The 19,135-nt window shown below is 38.9% G+C and overlaps 3 protein-coding genes across 3 annotated transcripts; 1 reads left to right on the forward strand and 2 right to left on the reverse strand.

Moving 5' to 3' along the window:
- The first annotated feature begins 27 nt into the window (after nt 1-27).
- stx11a (syntaxin 11a) lies at nt 28-5,509 on the forward strand. The gene is made up of 2 exons (XM_041972482.1): nt 28-709; nt 2,151-5,509. The coding sequence occupies exon 2, from the start codon at nt 2,156-2,158 to the stop codon at nt 3,041-3,043; it is 888 nt and encodes a 295-aa protein (XP_041828416.1). The 5' UTR covers nt 28-709; nt 2,151-2,155; the 3' UTR covers nt 3,044-5,509.
- On the reverse strand, nt 4,934-10,386 carry fbxo30a (F-box protein 30a). Its single transcript, XM_041972439.1, has 3 exons — nt 10,194-10,386; nt 7,375-9,440; nt 4,934-7,268 (listed from the first exon to the last, which is right to left on the reverse strand). Exons 2-3 carry the CDS (start codon nt 9,385-9,387, stop codon nt 7,065-7,067), a joined length of 2,217 nt encoding a protein of 738 aa, XP_041828373.1. The 5' UTR covers nt 9,388-9,440; nt 10,194-10,386; the 3' UTR covers nt 4,934-7,064.
- A 372-nt stretch (nt 10,387-10,758) lies between these two features.
- Nucleotides 10,759-18,334, reverse strand: si:dkeyp-110a12.4 (alpha-tectorin). The gene is made up of 9 exons (XM_041972478.1): nt 18,107-18,334; nt 17,548-17,636; nt 17,304-17,408; nt 12,969-13,129; nt 12,749-12,884; nt 12,229-12,323; nt 11,481-11,649; nt 11,142-11,256; nt 10,759-11,032 (listed from the first exon to the last, which is right to left on the reverse strand). The coding sequence occupies exons 1-9, from the start codon at nt 18,192-18,194 to the stop codon at nt 10,857-10,859; spliced, it is 1,134 nt and encodes a 377-aa protein (XP_041828412.1). The 5' UTR covers nt 18,195-18,334; the 3' UTR covers nt 10,759-10,856.
- Nucleotides 18,335-19,135: the final 801 nt, after the last annotated feature.

Here is a 19,135-nt window from a genome sequence, read left to right on the forward strand (position 1 = left end):
AAATGATTTCACTGTTAATTTGATTTATTGTCAGTTAATTTTAAAGATTGTTCTAAATACATAATTTGATATCATAAAAAAAGATGATATTTCCTAAAAATCTAAACATAATATGCAGTTAAACACAATTAAGATTATTTTATTATCATTATTTCCCATACAGTGGGTTAATGTTACTTATTATTCCAGTTATTTGACAAGTTCACACAATTTTTTGAGGTCTAAATGAAGAGTTCAGGATGAAGGCCTAACGCTTAGGTGAGATTTTGTGAGTATTTTACTTTCTTTATGGAAAGTATGCATTCATTCAGTAAAGAGAATGTCATCGTGAAAATAAACATACGCCTTGTAAACATGTTTTGATTTGTCTCAGGTGCTTTGTGCGCAACTGCAATAGAGCGCGAGCTCACCTGCGTGCTCTGACACCCTGTAAAATGACTGCTTCCTGGACTCAGACCAGAGATAAGTATAATGCATGTAGAGGGGAAAGGCGTGATCTTCCGCATCAGTACACTCTACAGCGTGGCTGTGTAATGTAGAGTGAGGCATACAGATCTCCTAACTTGGGGTGACTACATGGCACATGATGAAATTTCAAATTGTAACCGAGAGCAAAAAGAGGAATTGAGTCTCTATTTTTCTTTTTTAATCGTCTCTTCTGCTTTAGCGAGCTGAATAGTGTAGCACCGCTGAAGGAAAACACAACGAGGTATGTGCACTTTTTTGTATTATATTAAATAAAAATAATCGCCCTTTTAATTCATGGTTTGGTTCAAGCTGATTGTAACAGCTTGCTGTTGTCATCTTCTCTTTCTCTTGTCCTGTGAAAAGTATGCTATCTAGTTTCTGCTGTTTATAACACCTTTAAACTTCATGTAAACTACATCACTTTTATCTGTGTAGCAGTTTCTTCCGAGACGAGCTGAAATGAATTTACAGCTGTTTATATGTGAAGCTGAGAGCGTCTCTTCTGAGGAAGTCCTCGACAGTTTCCTTTCTATAAAACCTCGGAAAGAATATTGAAAATACACGAGACCAAAAAGCAAAATACACGACACAATAAAGAGCTGCGTGTAAAAATGTGTTGCAGCTCATTAATGAGTAAAGTCGTGTACTCTTTTATTTTTTATTATTATTCTTTAACTGTGGCAAAACAGACATTAGAGTTGTGTGCAAAAGTTTTGGCACCCGTGGTCACACCTTTTCTGACACTGAGTAAAGTAAGATTTCCAAAAGAGGGGAAATGGCTGACAATACATTTCTTTTCCATGTATTTTAAGCAAATTTGCTATTTTGATACCCATATTTGGCTTCAAACAGAAAAGAGCCAGAAGCTAAAGTTTGGGTCTCAGCCAGTCCAAACTGCAGTAGCCTGACACCTGCATTACATGTAAAAGTCTTTTTAAATAACAGCTTGGAGGCTTGTTCTTCGTTCATTCCTGATGAGAGTTTCTAGTTCTGTAATATTACTGCTGACTGACTGACTGTCCTCCTGAGGACTGTTCACAGATTTTAGATGATGTTCAGGTTGGATTTAATATTAAAAAGCTTATGCATATTGAGGTTGAAGTAATTTATCTTCTAAAGACCGTTCATTTTCATTTTCAGCCGTTTGACAGACTGTCATGTTTAATTTGGGAAATTGCTGGTATTAAAGTGAATACCCTATCTTCCCCAAACCTGCAATACAAGCCAGAAGCATGATCATGCTTAACCTAAACATATCTTTGCTTTTTTCTACCAAAACCTCAACATCAGAAGTTGCACAATGACAACCTTTCAAACAGTTCTCTTTTTTTTTCTTTTTTTTTTTGGCCTTTGTTGACTATAGTTTGACCCGCTTTGTTGCTATTAATTGCAATTCCTTGATTGCATTACAAACAGCTGTGTTGCAAAAATGTTTTGCATCATAGAGCTTATGGCTGTTGAAAGATGGGACAAAGTTCAGGGTCTCAGATGATCCATAAATCTAACATCTTTAGGGTGCCCAAACCTTCATGGTTTTCTCCTCCTTTTCTATTTTTCCACAGATTCACAAAATAATAATAATAATAATAACAATAAGAAGAAGAAGAAGAAGAAGGTTTTATCTTTAACTGTATGCTTTTTGCAGATAAATTATTTTTTTGTTTTCCTGACTCCCTTTGCAGGTAAAATGAAGGACCGACTGGGTGACCTACAGACTTTCATCTCGAAGGCTGCAGAGGAAGAGCTCAGCCCTGAGGGGAACCTTAACAACAGCACTGAGGGTGAGGAGCATCTGGAGCAGCATGCAATTGTGTTCGAGGGTGAGGATGTGATGGACGGCATCTACAAAGAGGCCCAAGCGATGAGGAAGGAGATGCTCTTGCTCAAAATGGACGTGAAGCGCCTGGGGAAGCAGAACACCAGGTTTCTCACGTCTGTGAGGAGGATCAGCAGCATCAAGCGGGACTCCAATGCACTTGGAAGGGACATCAAGGCCAAAGGGGAGGCCATTTATGCACGGCTGGAGAAGATGGCGAAGTTGAGCAAGGAGCTGGAGGAGGAGCACGGCTGTACGTCGGCTGTGGCTCGTATGGTGCGCTCACAGTATGTGTCTCTGGCCAACGCCTTCCACGAAGCCATGTCCGAGTACAACGAGGCTGAAATGGCCCAGCGGGAGAACTGCAAGACCCGCATTCAGAGGCAAGCCGAGATCATGGGCAAGGAGGTGAGCAGGGAGCAGATAGATGAGATGGTTGAGACGGGAAAGTGGAATGTCTTCTCTGATAATATCCTGCTGGAGGGGAGGACAGCCAGATCTGCTCTGAGTGAGATCGAGAACAGACACAAGGAGCTGCTGGAGCTGGAGAGCCGTATCAGGGACATTCATGAGCTCTTCTTCCAGATGGCTCTGCTGGTGGAAGAGCAGGGCTGCATGCTGAACAACATAGAAGGCAATGTAATTGCAACTCAGGACTATGTTGCCAAGGCTACAGTTCAAATCAAGAAGGCTGTGAAATACAAGAAAAACAATCCTTGCAAGAAACTCTTTTGTTGCTGCTTTCCTTGCTGCAAATAAAACATAAGTTTTCATTTTATTTAAATGAGCTTCCGTTGCAAAGATGGTTATCAGCTCAAATGAAGCACTAACTTCAGCTTTAGGCAGTAGTTGTGTCCAAATCTCACACTATAGAATTTTTTTTTTAATCTGCTGGTCTAAGAAACCACACATTCATATGTATATGCATACAGCATTATGGTTGTTACATTTCCTCATTGTTGCTTTGAAAAGCTTTTTATATGACTGCTGTAAAGACATCTAAGCTATTATTTAAAGCAAGACTCAGCTTTTGTGCTACTACTTTCAATTAGTAAGTTTTATAATTTAAAATGGAATAGTTAAGTCAGTAATGGGGGATTTATTGTTCAATAACTGCCTTAGAGTTGCTAATTTGGGCAGCTTGAATGTAACTTTGTATGAAAATGGAAATACAATAAGGTCTGGGTTTCTCTGCAGGCATGTCCTAACAAGATCTTTAGAAACACATTAAGGCATAGTTGTGGTTTGCTGAGGAGAGGAGATATATTTGTATGGGTTGCGTAACTGCATGCAGGCCGGAATCATGTCACACCAGCTGTAACCCAGGGCTATTGTTAGCCCACATGATAGAAAATGTTCAGATCACCTCCACTGATCTAGTAAACTCTGAACTAGTGTCTTCTTCATCCAATCACATCTACATAGAAGGATTTCTCTTACAAGCATCTCTGAATCAGTGTGCATGTTCTGTCAGACAGCTCTGGGGTCTTTAACTTTTTGTATCTTGCTTTCCTGTTGGTGTATGATAGTGAAATCTCCCATGCATGGCAGCCCATCACCCACAGAAAGGGAAGTTCCAGTTGTCAGCTTGTAATGTGAGGGTGAGTCAGACCATCAAAGGGTCCTTGAGTCACCAGTGGGTGTTTTTTTAGAATTGACTGCCTCAGAGCTGATTGTTGTTGCAATGAGTTTCAGGGCTGAAATGATTGCACTTCCTCAGCAGCAGTGTGTGGTTTGTGGGGGCATTTACAGGCAGCATCACTGGATTTGTTTTAAACGTTGCACCACTGCATTATTAAAGTAGGATAATCTGTTGTTCTCGTGGTTGTGCTGTTGTTTGTCACACTCCCAGAAACTCATCTGTATTAAGATGGCTGAGTCGTTCCCCTCAGACAGTAATCCTTGCTATTTCAAACCCACTTATGGTTGAACATTTAAATAAGTAGACGTATAAGAAAACTCTACTGTTTAAAAAATGTGAATACTTCCATGCATTACATGAAGAAGACACAGTTTTCTTTACCAGAAAAAATGTAACTATTCTAAAGCTGCAGGTCATCTTTCACATGGGAATAGATTTCAGGCACATTGTTGCCCCCAAAAACTAAAAATAACTGAAGGCCATGAATAAAACTTCTGAGGTTTAGTGGCAACGTACAAACGTTTGCAGTACCACAATTATTACTGAAACCACTGAGGAGGGTGGGTAGTTTTGGGAATCAGTCCATTGATGATTATTTGATGCCATCTAGCTGTAAGAGATGGGAATTTATCACATTTCATGTACATTTTTTTTCCTCTAAACCCATACACTGGTTTAGTTCTTAAAGCTTAAATGATCTAAAAAAGAAAACTTTACCTGCTTTGACAATATTGTAAATTTCTTTTTGTTTGCTAACTCAGTTTCTACATCAACATGACATAATTTGCACCAATTTAAATTGCCTGTTGTTATTGTACTCAAAGACTTATTAGGTCCAAAAAGAAGTGGGCTGCCATATTTTGTCCCCCAGGCAACAGTTAAGGATTAACAAATATATGACACAATATGTCTTCAAATGTAATTAACTGGATGTATTACTGTGTTAATACACTGTGTGATGTAAATTCAGTTGAACACATAGCTGGATAAGAATCACAGGAATAAAATTAAAAATTGTGTCTCTTTATTAAACTGCTTCAATAGTCAAACATTTGAAGCTGACATACAGAAGTCAAAAAACACTTCAACAGGAGTGAAAATAAAGCTTAAAATACTGACAAAATTGTGTACAAACTCCAGGTGCAAAGACATGACTGCATGTCTGAAATCAAAAAAGGTAATCAGCAGCTGAAAACCCCTTTTACGTCTTATTTATAAGAACCTAAACGGGCTCATGTAAAGGTTTACACATCTGAATCTTTATATGAGCCTGCTGGTATCAGATGGAAAAAAAGTGAAAATTTACTATATCAATGCACAGTGCCTGAGAAATAAACTGTAAAAATTAGTCTGCAACTGGAGTGATAAATACAATTTCAAAACTCACATGCAGAACATGACAGAGTAAAATACCTGCAACTCAAGCAAAGACAACCCCTCAGCTTTTGGATTTTAGTTTTACAGTACATGCAATCATGTGCAAATCAATAATTCACAACTAAACCTAACTGAGGCAGACTTCTCACTAAAAACAAGTACCAGTACAAAAAAAGAGACAGACCAAAGATGGATTGGGAATAATGGGAATAATGAATAAAAAGAGATTAGTTTGATATTGTTTGACTGTACATCAATACCGCCCCTGCACACAGAAAAAAAAAAAAAAAAAGGAAAAACAAAAAAAAACAACCAAAAAAAAAACAAAATCAAAAAGTATATAAAACCCCCACAACAACACACTCAAAATCAATGTTTTCTATTCTAACACGTTCCTTTTTGTGACATTTTTAACTATGTCAGTATTTTAAAGTATTTCAGTTTGCTCACAAACAGGAACAAAACATATCAGGATCACATCTTTTCAGATACCGTTTTTATCCAAATAATACATCCCCTCACCACTTTCTTTTTTTCCCTCTGCCTGGCAGTATTTTAGTCTGAGAGCCAAGTGGCTGATGTGTCATTCTAAGCAATTTTCCCTACAGAGAAAAGCTACAACCCTGAGACACCATCAAAATAAACACAGTGAGCATGTAGATCTGAAACATACAACTACAAACATTAATGAAGATTATAAATGAAGTGAGGTGTGTGCCCATTATGTTTCCTAAAACCTGGCCTGCAGGGTTTTATGAGGTCTGACGCTTGGGGAGGGTGGCGGGGTCTCCAGGCTTCCTGCTTGTTAACCACAGTCACTGATGTATTCACCAACTACATTCATTATTTTCCTGGCTACATGTAGACTTTTTTTAAACTAAAGAATACAGAAACAATTGTTTTCCTGTCAAAGTAGCTGGTAGACAAAAAAAGATAGCGCCATAAGGCTGGAGAATAGTGTTGCTACATGACGCACCTCAACTTCCTGACTAACATGCTAGCCCATTAGTCAAGGAAGAGATAAAAAGAGGACAATGGACCACCTTTGTTATTGTGGGAACACATGATCATGACGATGCTGATGAGCAGAACCCAACATCCACAGTCTGATCATCCTTTCAAACAGTATACACTGTACACAGATGTTTGGTCAGTCTTAAGATTTACTATTAAAGCCATGAAATCCACCAAGTTCTAAGCAGAACACACATGGTCACTCTAGGTATCAGGAGAGGATGTAAAATAGTGAAAGATACCAGTAAACTGTTCCAGCTAGAAGCAGTAAAGAAATCTCACTGAGATGTTCTGAACAACCTCATGACTAGAAAATCAAGTGTATCTTAAATTAAGGCTCTACTCTTACCACAAGTGCAGCACAGTACTGGCTTTTTGATATAAAAATAAAAAACAAATCTAACTGAAAAACACCTAATTATTTACACAATGTCAGAGTAGCTCCGGGCAGAGCTTCAGTACAGTGGTATTAATAAATCTATCAGTGGAGGACACAAGGCTTGTGCTTCAATAGGCCTGTTTACAGTCTTGATCTGTGACTGCAGTCGTTCGCCCTTGGCTGAAATACAAATTGGCTTATGGCTGGCTTTTTCTTGATTATGAGATTGTAAAACAAAGAACCACCAATAGTTTAGGATGTTCCACTAGGATTTTTTTTTAGGCATGACTAATGTCTGTAAACACTGCAGGAAAATGTGTGATAGAGTTCTTATGGTCACAGAAATGTCCAAAACATGACCTCTCTGTTTATGCTACTGGTTTGAGAACTGATCGTAAGCACCTTCCCTCTTTTGTGAGTTCTCTGGTGAAACACATGCACGGCAGAGGGATTGCTTCCTCTCGACGAGCAATGGTATTGAACTTGCACTTCTTTAGATGGTCGGCCATGCTGGCGATGTTTGCAAACTTCCACTCGTTCACTGTACCAAAAGCTGTGCTGAATCGCCACACCTGAAGAATAAGAGAATAATTATCAGTTGCTTCTATGTGATGAGCACAAGACGAAAGCCAAGTTAAATTTTATTTTAAATAAATGTGTATCAAAAGGAGCTCAAACCTTATCTGTGATCTGCCAAGAAGGAGATCCATCATCCCGCCGTTTCTTCTCCCACAGCAGGACAACCATGCCACGCATCTGGAGCAGACTGGCACACACATCCCTCATGGTGCGGGACACTCTGGACAGCTGGCACAGGCTGAAGCTGTCCAGGAAACTTGCCACGTGTTGCAACACTTCAAACGGAAGACTGCTGAACTGATCGCACTGAGAGCCGATGTGGCGGGTCTTTTTGGAGAAGGTGTCTCCAGTTTTCAATGGTAAACCAGGTTGCACCCCGAAAGATCCAAGGTGCCTGTCATGGATAATTCTGAAGCCCTGCACGGACGGGCAGAATCGTCTTTGGGAGTAGGTGCAGCCGTAGTAGGCCAAGGGGCAGCGCTGCTCCATCCAGCCATTAAGGCCAGCATGGATATCCCCATGAACGTTTTTAAAATGAGATGAGAACTCATCCCGTCGGAACAACTGCCCGCACACAAATGTGAACATGGAGCGCTGTTTGGTCTGATATCGGGCAACACACTCAAGCACTAGGTCCAGCCTGAGAGTGTGGAAGGGGCTGGGATTGGAAAGCTGTGGACTGGCATGATCGCAGGCCGAGGCTGAAGCAATATCACCCACCATGGTGTTAGTTGCAAGAATGGCTGAGGGGAAGGAGAATGTCTGTGTACCAAAGTCAATGTGGTAGCCATCAACAAACCTGCTGTCTGAGATTCCTCTACCCCCTGGAGAATCGCCGAGGCAAAAGAGCAAAGCTGCAGTGATGAGATCGATACCGTGGAGGCCCATGGGATCATCTGCTACCTCCAGGTCAGACGTGTCGACCGCTTTGTCCTCCATCTTTGCTCGAAACAAGTAAGGGTCGGAAAGCAGGGCGCGGCGTCCATTAAATGTAAACATACTAATTCCTCTAAGCACCTCTACATTCTGCAGTTTACGCTCCAAACACCTGTACCTGAGCTCAGTGGGTAAGTGTTGCAAAAAGTTATTTCTCATGTGATCAGATAACAGGAATGGCATTGGAGGTGCAAGTGGGGCTTGTTGAGGCAAAGGTTGCTCCAGTGCTACAACTGGCATGAAATTCTGAGGCATCTCTGGCCAAACGAGGTCGGAATTATTTATTGGTTCCTCAACCAAGTCCTCCCTTTCTTCATAAAATAGCTCAACAAACTGGTTTTCTTCAGCCCAATCAATAGATTCTTCTTCTCCATCTGTTCCTACAGTGCAATCAACTCCACCTACTGCTCCAAGCTCAAACTCTGAATCAGAGTCACTCTCTTGCATTTCTACATTCTTCCCACCCTCAGTGACATACACACTATGACTATCACCATTTTCTCCATTATGGAGTGCCCCATTCTTATCAGTCTTTTCACCATTTAAATTTCCAACAATCACATCAATTTCACTAGAATTAGTCAGGATGTCCAAGGCAGCAGCCAAACTTCTGGTTGTCTCCACCGAAGCTCTGTACAAGTCATTGTAAGGTTCTTCCTCCATTTCCATCATTCCACTATCTAAGACAGGCTCTGGCAGATCTGAGTTAGTGGCCATTTTATCACTTTCATTCACTTCTTTATCTCCGTTCTTTGAAACAGTGGTTGTGACTTTCAGGGACTCCAACAACATCCTCTGATCCTGCAGGGCCAAAGCCATGTCGAGCTGCTCCACCTCATCAAAGTCTTTGCTCAAGTTTTCATAGGACTTACGATCAGCATAGCTTACAGGCCAGCGGTTCCACTCCATAGTACAACATACTATACTTGCAGGGCATGTCTCAAGATGTTGTGCCATTTTGATCCTTGTGATGATGAAGGGGCAGCCAAATCCACTGTTTAAGCATGGCTGACGCTCATATGGACACAGCAGACGATGTTCCTCAAGCTTGCATGAATGAAAAACTGCCCCACATACAAGAGGACAGCCAATAAGATCGCAGGAGACACCCAGTTCTGGTCTTACCATGCATCTTCTGTTAATGCATTTAAGGCAGTGAGGGTGCAGGTTCTCCATTTTTACTGTGGTGAGCCTTGGCCAACAAAGTAGACGGGTGAAGAAGTTCAACTCTGTAAACAAAAACATATGTTAACATGATATCATGACTACAATAACACAAAAAGTATTATGCCTTCAAAGTATTTTCTTACTTGGCCAACACGTGTTCTCAGTCACTGCTTGTTTACTAAATATGTTCAGTAATTTCACAACATCCTTCAAAAGTTTTACTTAGTCACCGGCTAGTTAAAGACTCCCAAGGCAATCTTGAACTTTTACCATAACACTCCAAGTCTTGACTACATTGATGAATTTAAGGGTGAAATCCCTACAAACCATTCAGTCTTTCAACCACGAGAATACCTGACCATAAACTTCAACCTCATCAGGCAAAGATATAAGTGTCAAAAGATTTGCATCAATTAAGCATCTTTAAAGGACTCGCAACAGTGCAGCATATTCAAACAGCAATATAAAAGAATAGAGTTATTGTTAAAGTATTTGTTGTCTTAGCCAGCAACAGCTAGGTTACGCAAGCACAGCTGGCAAGTTAGCAAACAGCTACAAACATAAACAACACAACAGAGAGTTTATGAACATCTAATCAGTTGTTGTTATAGTTCATATAACCTGTCAATAACCTGGTCATTTATATTACCTTGTTTACCGAAAAAAAGCGCAGCTGACAATAGAAAAACAACAAAAGACAAAAACTTTTATCGGCTAAACAAAAGAATGTGAACACGGCCAGCCAGTTAGCATTAGCTGCTACACCGCGATAGCATACTTAGTCAGCTAGCCGGTAGCTTCTGTAAACAGCTTACCCGAGTTATGGGAGTATCCAAGTGGCTTTCCTTTATATTTTCTTATTTAAATTAGCTCTGTCGATGTCACCAAAGCGGAAACAATTGTTACAAAAGCTGCTTGCAGTATTGAATGTGTCCAAATGTTCTTATCTTATGAACTGGCTGCAGCTGGTTTTGCGGCTCTGAGTCCTTAGCTGTTCTGAGTCGGACAGTCGGAGGTGTGTTGATCCTGAGCTGGGGCGCCACCTTACTACGTCATCACGTAAAGTGACCAGTCTTATTTAGGTTTATGGGCGCAGACCTGACAGAGCACTGAAATAGACAGACTGGGGGAATACCCTGAGGACTGTTTTATATTTAATCACTTTAAATAAACTGTGATAACGTTTTAAGACTCTTAATAGGCATAGGCACAGACTATGTATGTATGTATGTATGTTGTGTGCGTGTGTGTAACATCCCCAGAGATAAGCAAGAGGTAATAAAATCACATTAATGAGGCAAAAAAAAAAAAAAAAAAAAAAAAGACTTGAGAGAGGCTTTATTTGTGTGTTTTCTTAAAAATCAAGAAATCAAATTTATAATAGAACAGAAAAATACTCAATTCTTTCATCAATATAAATCACACCTGCACTTGCATGTTTTTCTATGTCCATTTGCTGGATTTACAAAGTCTCTGATTCATGAGGCCACCTCTGAAATGTGGTGAATATTAGATAAGGTGAGCTGTGCCTCGCGTGCTGGGTAGAAGCGTCTGGAGCGAAGCCACAGTCTCCCAAACACCCCTGTGATTAGCAGCAAGATGACCAACAGCCCACCCAGGACAAAAGTCTCCACTGGAGGAACTCTGCCAGCATCTGCAGAGAAAGAAATGCCAGTGGAACCAAATTTAAATGAGTTGTTTTTATTGTTCAAGTCTTTGAGCTCTTAAAATTTTAAAGACATAGAAACCACATAAATACATACTCAGATTGGGCTTTTCACTGTCAGTAAGTAGTCGCTTGATTGGTCCATAAGACACTGTGTGGGACAGTGGGATGTCTCTCCGTATTCTCATTAACCCATCTTCAACAGAGCAGTTCTGTTTGCCAAAAAATGGGTAGAAAATTTATGCTATTAACCTCAGTTCCAAGTAACTTATATCTGAAACAAAGACAACTTAACCACCAGTTCGTATGGGAAAAAAAAAAGTTCAAAGCTGATGGGTCTATATTGGGTACAGAAGCCTCATATATAGCAGCCTACTTGTCTGAACTGGTCTGCAGCTATCAGTTTAAGGAATGGGTGTTGCTTGAGCTCACTCACAGGCTGGCACAGTCCCGGGCTGTTGTGGCAGATCTGGACATTGCAGTGAAGGAAGACGTTGGTGTATGAGCTTCCAACAAACTTAAACATTTGTATCCTGAACATGGTCTCTGGACCCTCCCCATTCTTCAACACACTGAGTGTTTGTTCATTTGTCAACACTGGGCAACTAGGGAGGGAGGGAGAGAAAAAGGTTATCACGGCCAGCTCACAATGAGTTTTCTATTTAGAAGTTTAGAATGAAATACTGCACTTAAAATGTACAAATGAATCAGTGTGGGCTCATCTGATGAATTGTACATCTATGAAAAAAGTGTAATTGATGGTAATTAAACCAGAAAGACACAAATCTGCCTCGTTTTCTCTGTAGCATTGGGAAATCAGTGTCCATTTCAGTGTCCTGCTGTTGCTACCAGTGGCAAATACTGCCTGGTTGTCAAGGACATGCACAGCTGTTGAACTGAAACGCATGTGGCCTCTCAGACAAGAGTCACATGACCTGGCTCTAGGAGTTGTTTGGCCAGCTCTCTAGGCAACAAATTCTCTTATTTCAGATTTCAACAGCACTTCAGTAAGAGGACTTAGTGCTGTTTTCAACAGTGGAGCAATAACGTGGTCACAGAGTATGCAAAAAGCAAGCTTCAAGATGTTTTGATAAATCTATTTAAACATTTTAAGACAGCCAGTAGAGATAAATAGGTTATAAGATCAATGTTAATTGCTTTATTTTAGCAGTCCACGAACAGACCTGTCTCTGATGAAGGTATACTGAATATTGCTGTATGGATCACTGGTTGGGGTAGCCCAGCATCTCTCCATACGAAGCATCAGGTGAGCTGGTATCTATGAGACAAGACAGGGTTAGATGGCAGTCTAGTTATTCTTTACACAAGTAAACACTTCTCCATAATGAGCCATGAAATGCTGATTCATAACAAGTAAACAACAGGTGTACCGAGAGGTTATAACAACATAGAAGCAGTGCAGGTCTCATAGTCACGGGTGGAGTGTTAGATTTCCAGCATCTCTCTCCACAGCATATTGCTTAACGTTAGGCAACTATGTGCTTAAACCGATCCAAATATAGCTGTCAATGCTAAGAATACTTAAAATGCTTTAGTCAAAATGTCAATCAAGACTCCTCCTATTAATACCATTTTTCCCATCTTTCATATTCATAGATGGCATGAAGGAGAAGTCTGGCTATTAAACTGAAGATTAGATTAATAACCAGGGGTAAAAACAAAAAAAACAAACATGTTATTTACCATGAAAACTTTCACAAAAATGTTATCTTCCAGGGTCAGTGAGGGCACAGTAGTCCATCTGTCCTCAAAGGCTTCATCTTTATACAGCAACATTGACACTGAGAAATTCCCATCCTCTGTGTTCAACGTGATGGTTCTGTAGGATTAAAACAGACAAACTGTGACGGCAATTTGTTTTCTAGTTGGGTCAAATGTTACAAAAAATGAAAAGAACACTAACCTGACATCCACTCTGATCATGTTTTCACCATTGGGTTGTTGGACCATGTAGTTGATGGGGTAGCGGCACACAAAAGTTATGTTGATGTAGTTCCTTGTGATAACATCTGAGTAGTTATTGTGTATGGTGTTGATGAACATTATGTGTGTATCATCTGAGACCTAAGGGCAGGTTAAGAAAGAAAAAATACAGATGTCAGTGGAGTGGCCAGTTTGAGTTTTTATCATAAACATGGTAAATGTTTTTTTCTGTGCAGTTATTTTTGCCAGTACACATATTTATTCTGGAGATCAAGGACAAAATGGGTTAAAAATTTTCCCCAGAATATTCTAAATATTCCTAAAGCCTATGTATATAAATTTGAAAAGGTTTTGGAAATGTAAACATGTTAAGGTACAGGCTCCCAGTTGCATCATTTTTTTGAAAACGACATCTTTAGTGGACCTGAACTTGAATTTTGTCAACACCATCAGGCACAAAGAAATAAGTATAATTTTTTTTAAAATGAACATATTATTGATCTTTTTATTGTGTCCACATTTTTTAATATATCATACCCCATTTCTAAAATTGGATTAGTCAGAATATAATTATTCCAGTTTATACATAATTCTGTATTTAATCATCACAATGAACAGTGGAAGTTAGAAGTGAAAAATAATCTGCACTATTTTGAGAAATTCAGCAGTTTTACAGACAAACATTTCTCCAGAAACAAAACAAACATTATTAAAACCAAAAAACTGCATAAAGTCCATCTGACAGAGTTAACCGGGCATGAGGGTGGTAAAGCAGAACTGACAGTGGGGGCAAACACATACAAAAAAAGAAAATAATAATAAGAAAATAATGCACTCGAAATGACAAATAAATTGGTACAAATAATGACATGTTGTTGCCTGTGCTCTTTTTCTTTGTTCTTTTGACTCCTTCTCTTTTTACATCTCGTTTCTCTTTCTCCTAGATCATTCATATTTTTCCCTCCTCCACTCTCTTTCTCCATCTTTTCCTTTCATTTCTCAAAAACTCTTCCTTCAGCTCAAGTTGGCTATTAATGTTTTCTCTCCTTTTCTGATACTCCCTGTTCCTTCTCTTCCGCTTCTCCAAGATAATGTTTTTTCTGGTCATTCCAGCCTGAAATATGAAAAATTAAATACATACCATTTTGCAATCAGTACCCTGTTTCTCATGGGATAAGCATACATTTCCCTCAATAAGAAATAAACAACTTTTTACTTAATCTTGAAGGACTAAAAAAAAGACAAGGTTCAATTTAAAACATAAGGCTATACAAGTTGGTGAAATTAAACAGTAAAAAATATTTAAAAGGAAAAATAGTCGCATGTGAAGAAATGACATTTACATAAAGTACATTAAAATGAGTAAACAGCACACAAAATGGCATTTGTCAGCACCGTCATTGATCTACAATCTACTAAATTTAAGTATTTATTGCACAAAATTTAACCAAAAATGTTGTATTTCATTAATTATGGTGCTAACACACTATGGTTGTGACATACAACTTAGTAAGAAAAAGGAAGAAAAACAAAGAAATAACACAAGCTTACCAGAGCAAGTGTGGTCTTCTAGCATGAGGAAGAATAAGGAAGTGGTCAAGGGTTCCTCAGAATTTTTGATGCCCCCAATAACACCAAAATTCTTTCTTTTTTGTAATTTCTGATGGTGTTGACAAAATTTCAGGACACAATTTCAGTTGATTAGAAAATATCTTAAAATGATTTTTAATTGCAACATTTGATACTCGTGATTTTTTTTTTTTACTCAAATACTCACATTTAGTAGTTATAATATTTTAATTTAAATTCTTTTAATTATTTTAAACTATTGTAATGTATCCTGCTCCAGGATGAGGGCTTTTTCAGACACTGTCCACATACTACATCATTTAAAATGAAAAATATTTATCAGACAACATGAAATCATACACTGTTATGCTGACCTTGTCCAGGTTAGTATTTCAGTTATTTGAAAAATAACATTTTGTGTTTATTTTATTCAAAATCTATACTTTAGACATGTTCACGCCATGTGTATCATATTTGATACATACAGTATCTGAGACCTATTGCATCACCATTTGCTGAAAACTTTACTAAAAAAAACGTTGTATACCAGCTGACACTTGTCTTCTGCCCCCTGGTGGATACCTTTTGCACTACAGTTTTGACATCACATAGTAATAAACTCTACATATATCCTTTTGTTTAATTTAATTAATTTATTTATTTTGTTTAAATACAAAATAAAGATTTTAGATTTTTTTTAAATATAATTTTTCTGCCCATTATTTCTTGGGCCAGGCTTTAGAGAGTTATAAGAGCAAGTATCTCTTAAAAAGAGGGTTTATTTCATTATATTCTCATCCACTTCATCTAAATCTAAATCAAAACACTGCACACATTATTTTTCAGCTTTAGTTCCAGTAATAACTGATCCGTACACCGTTCTGAATTAAAGTAACCTGTTGGAAGTTAACTTTATCAGATGATTTTATTTCAAATTAATCTCAAGATTATTTCCTCGCTAAAGAGATCCATCGCGTGATTTATGAAATATCAGAAATTTGTTTATAAAAAGTCCATTACTATATCCTTGAGTCTAAAAATTGCTTGTTCTATCCACCCAAAAGTAAGAAAAGGAGAGAACTGATGTCAGAAGACCTCACAAGGATCTTAAAAACCATAGAAGTTTGATTCTACACATGAATGCTGTTAGATGGAAACAAGCACATGGCTGCAGCCTTTTCCAGCAATAATCACGTTAATTTTCCAGAAAAGAATACTGCACAAACCGCTCAGTGTAATCGACTATTCTTTGCATCTTCTATATAAGATAGTAAGGAGTGTGTTTAGTGAGAAGCTTTTTCAAATCTGCTGTAACACAGAAAGGTACAGGAAGGCATTCCTGACAGCAGCCATCACCCTCTGGAACAAAAGCTTTAATTAGTCGTTGAGTTTGACTGACATTTAACAACATCAAACTAAAGAAAAAAAAGAAAAACGTTTCATATTATTTTCCTCTGATGCAGATGAAACCATAAAAAGGGAATGGTTAAAAAAAAAAAAAAAAAGGTGTCTGGGTTTAGTCTAGGTCCCCACTGAGTGAAGATGGAGGATGACTTCTGTAGTCAAGGTGTAGAATGAATCACATATCGTTTACTGCTCCAAACACACTATGACAGACGCCGCTGACAGATCTCACAGCGAGCATCAGATCCTGCTGGCACTTGGTAATACAAAGGCACGGTACAGGAATATCACTGAAACACAAGCATGGCTGCTCTCATGTTTCAATAAAATGCCTGGCCTGTAAACCCGTGCATTCTGTCATGTCCTCACTAAAGATGACTGTTAAAAGGATCCTCAGTCAAGGTGAATGCAAGACTGACAACAACGGCATTCTTCTTCTTTAGCAACAACCATCTCATACAGAGCAGACTGGATTTTCTCTGCAGCAATAGAAACACCTTGTAAATGTGGAGTGCTGGGAGATTTTCTCCCCACTGAGAGCTGTGTTAACCTTTTGCTTGCTTTACTAGAAAAAACTTTCATGCATACCAAGCAAGCAATTTAAGGACACTCTTGTGCTGAAGCAGGGACTTGAACTTCACCAAAGTTCATGAGAGTGGCCGGATTAAAGTGGTCAGGGGGCCAGTTGGCTGCAGATTTATGCCCTTCCTTTTCAGTGAACTTCAACAAATAATCAACATTTCCATGTAAATCTTGATAATTTAAAGCTACAAAGCCATTCAGGGTCCTCTTGCTGGTATGAATGAGGCCCTGGGTTGTTATGGGAAAGAGGAACAACACTGCCCCTCTTTCTTGACACAAACAGCCACTCCCCTCTTCTTTTCTCTTCACTCCTTTCTGTCTGGGCATCCGAGTATGTGCCTTTCTCTGTCTGTCATATTATACTCGCTATCAACCAATTCCACAGTGTCCATATAAACACAGAGCCTTACAGTCCACAATTACATTCCTAAAGGGAAAAAAGTTACTTCTACTCTTCCCAAACAAGCAATAAACAACCACACTGATGGAATGGGAAACATTCCAACAACAGCAGACATCGTAAAATAGCTAATTTATTATGATGAGCATTTTATGTTACCAATAATGGAGATAACAAGAGTAGTTTGTCTTTGTAACAGTTAAAACTTTAGTCTCGTTCCTTTGTGAAGAGCTGTTCTAAATGTCCATGTTCACGTGCAACATTTGATTAATTAGACCCTTGACTTCTGCAGACACCACCTGACTGAGAAATCTTCATAGTCTAGCAAGAAAACGAGGAACTGAATATTGAACAGCATACCACAACGGTCCCACACTCTGAGAGATTCGTCTTGATGCTGAAAACATAATCGTCTCCGACTTCAACGCCACGGCACTCTGGATCATTTAAATGCAAATCCCAAACCTGAACAGACAAACACAAATAAAGCAAATTTCAATTATTGAGAAACTAACTTAAAAATATATTTTAGAACATCATTACTTTGCTGCTTTTCGAGATATTCAAGGGAAAATATGGTTCACTTTTGTTGGTGCTGACTTACATGAACTGGAGGCACTTTGTTGAGGAAAAAAGCGCTCGGAATAACAACTTCCATGTGGTCGTTGGTACAAATGACTGTTTCATTGAGCTCTAATGGATACAAGATTAAAAATAGAAAAACAAACTTTACAGAAAAAGAACTTAAAATAAAGACATGCTGGTGATTTTCATGTAAAAATTTGCACTGCTGCCTGCTGCTGCAAACTTTAAGCATAACCACATACTTAAACCTGATAGATCAAATACTTTCACATAAAAATTTTATATTTGATGCAATAGCTTCCTGTAAATAAACATAGTGCTGCTTACATGTTTACATGTAAATAATTTTGATTATAATTTTGTTCTTACTTCCAGACTTTTTGAACTGATCTGATAATTATCACATTTCTCTTGTAGAGGAGTTAAAGACACTTGAAAATATTTTTTTTTACTAAATTGGAATTAATTCAAAAACTGCCAGTCAAGTTAAACCAGTATTAAAAAAAAATACAGAAAAACCAAACGCAGTTTATTTGACCTTTGACATTTCATCTCCAGATGCGTGTGGTCGCACTCACCCTCCTCTTCAGGCTCCAGATAGACAGCTGAGGTGACCATATTCATGGTGAACAGTAACCAGGCAAAAACCACACAAGCAGGCGCCATCTTCCACACACTGTCCGACTAGTTTCTCTTAGCTTTACCACTCCACTGTCTTTGGCTCTTTCCCTAACAACTCTGAATCTTCTGTGTGCTATTCACCACCGATCACTGTCACCAGAAGACGTAGTGCCCCTCTCTCGCTCCAACCCATGAAACACAGCTCTAATGAACTGAGAGCCTCCCTCCAGGCCTTAAAACACCAGCTTGAATGATGCTCCCACCGACAACAATGAAATTCCGCACATGAATAGGGGGGACTGAGGGGAGTCCAAGGTAACACGTATGACACCGCCTACTACGGCGATGTCCTCTTAGTAAACACCTTACAACGGTTTACCACAGGGAGCAACAAGACGTCTGGTAACCATGTAAAGAGGAGCAGCAGCACGGGGCTGGCACTCTTTGTTGTCTCCATCTTTTGTCTGGGCACTTTAAAATCTTTAATAGTGCGGGAATCCCAGTCAGTCAGGTGAAAAGAAACTCATTACGAGTCAAGGGCAATTCAGTGACAAAGCAAAGGTCTGGTTTGTATGTGTGTGGTTGAACGTACCATAAAATACAGCTTTGTTTAAGAGATGGAAAAAAAGTTTTCAATGCATTAACAAAAAACAAAAGTCTGAAGTTTGGTATGAGTCCCATAACACACTTGACCAGACAACTTGTAAGGGCTAATAAAATAATAATAATAAAAAGAGCTGAAATAAGGCAGAAATCACCTCCACATTTTCACCTTTTATGAGCTGCATTTACAAGATCAGTTTCCAAGACACTGAATCTAGCTTTTTTTTTACTTGCAAATGAGACAGGCATCATTCATTGTCAAGACACGGCTGCCCGGCATTGTTTTAACAGTCAAATAGCTTCTGACTAAAGAAAATCCTGATCCAATCTCTCTTCCTTGCTCCAGCTGTAAAAGAGGAACAACGAGTTCAGGTCAGAATTGA

The sequence above is a fragment of the Melanotaenia boesemani genome, chromosome 20, assembly GCF_017639745.1.
Source record: "Melanotaenia boesemani isolate fMelBoe1 chromosome 20, fMelBoe1.pri, whole genome shotgun sequence".
In the NCBI taxonomy this organism is placed as follows: Eukaryota; Metazoa; Chordata; class Actinopteri; order Atheriniformes; family Melanotaeniidae; genus Melanotaenia; species Melanotaenia boesemani.

Bases quoted from the DNA above. Each gene is read 5' to 3' on its own strand.
- stx11a (XM_041972482.1), top strand. From the start codon at position 2,156: ATGAAGGACCGACTGGGTGACCTACAGACTTTCATCTCGAAGGCTGCA.
- fbxo30a (XM_041972439.1), bottom strand. From the start codon at position 9,387: ATGGAGAACCTGCACCCTCACTGCCTTAAATGCATTAACAGAAGATGC. The intron at 7,269-7,374 runs GTTTGAGCTCCT...CTTATTCTTCAG, and splicing joins CTTGGCAGATCACAGATAAG to GTGTGGCGATTCAGCACAGC.
- si:dkeyp-110a12.4 (XM_041972478.1), bottom strand. From the start codon at position 18,194: ATGGCGCCTGCTTGTGTGGTTTTTGCCTGGTTACTGTTCACCATGAAT. The intron at 17,637-18,106 runs GTGAGTGCGACC...TGTATCCATTAG, and splicing joins TCTGGAGCCTGAAGAGGAGG to AGCTCAATGAAACAGTCATT. The intron at 11,650-12,228 runs GTCTGTTCGTGG...CTCCCTCCCTAG, and splicing joins TATACCTTCATCAGAGACAG to TTGCCCAGTGTTGACAAATG.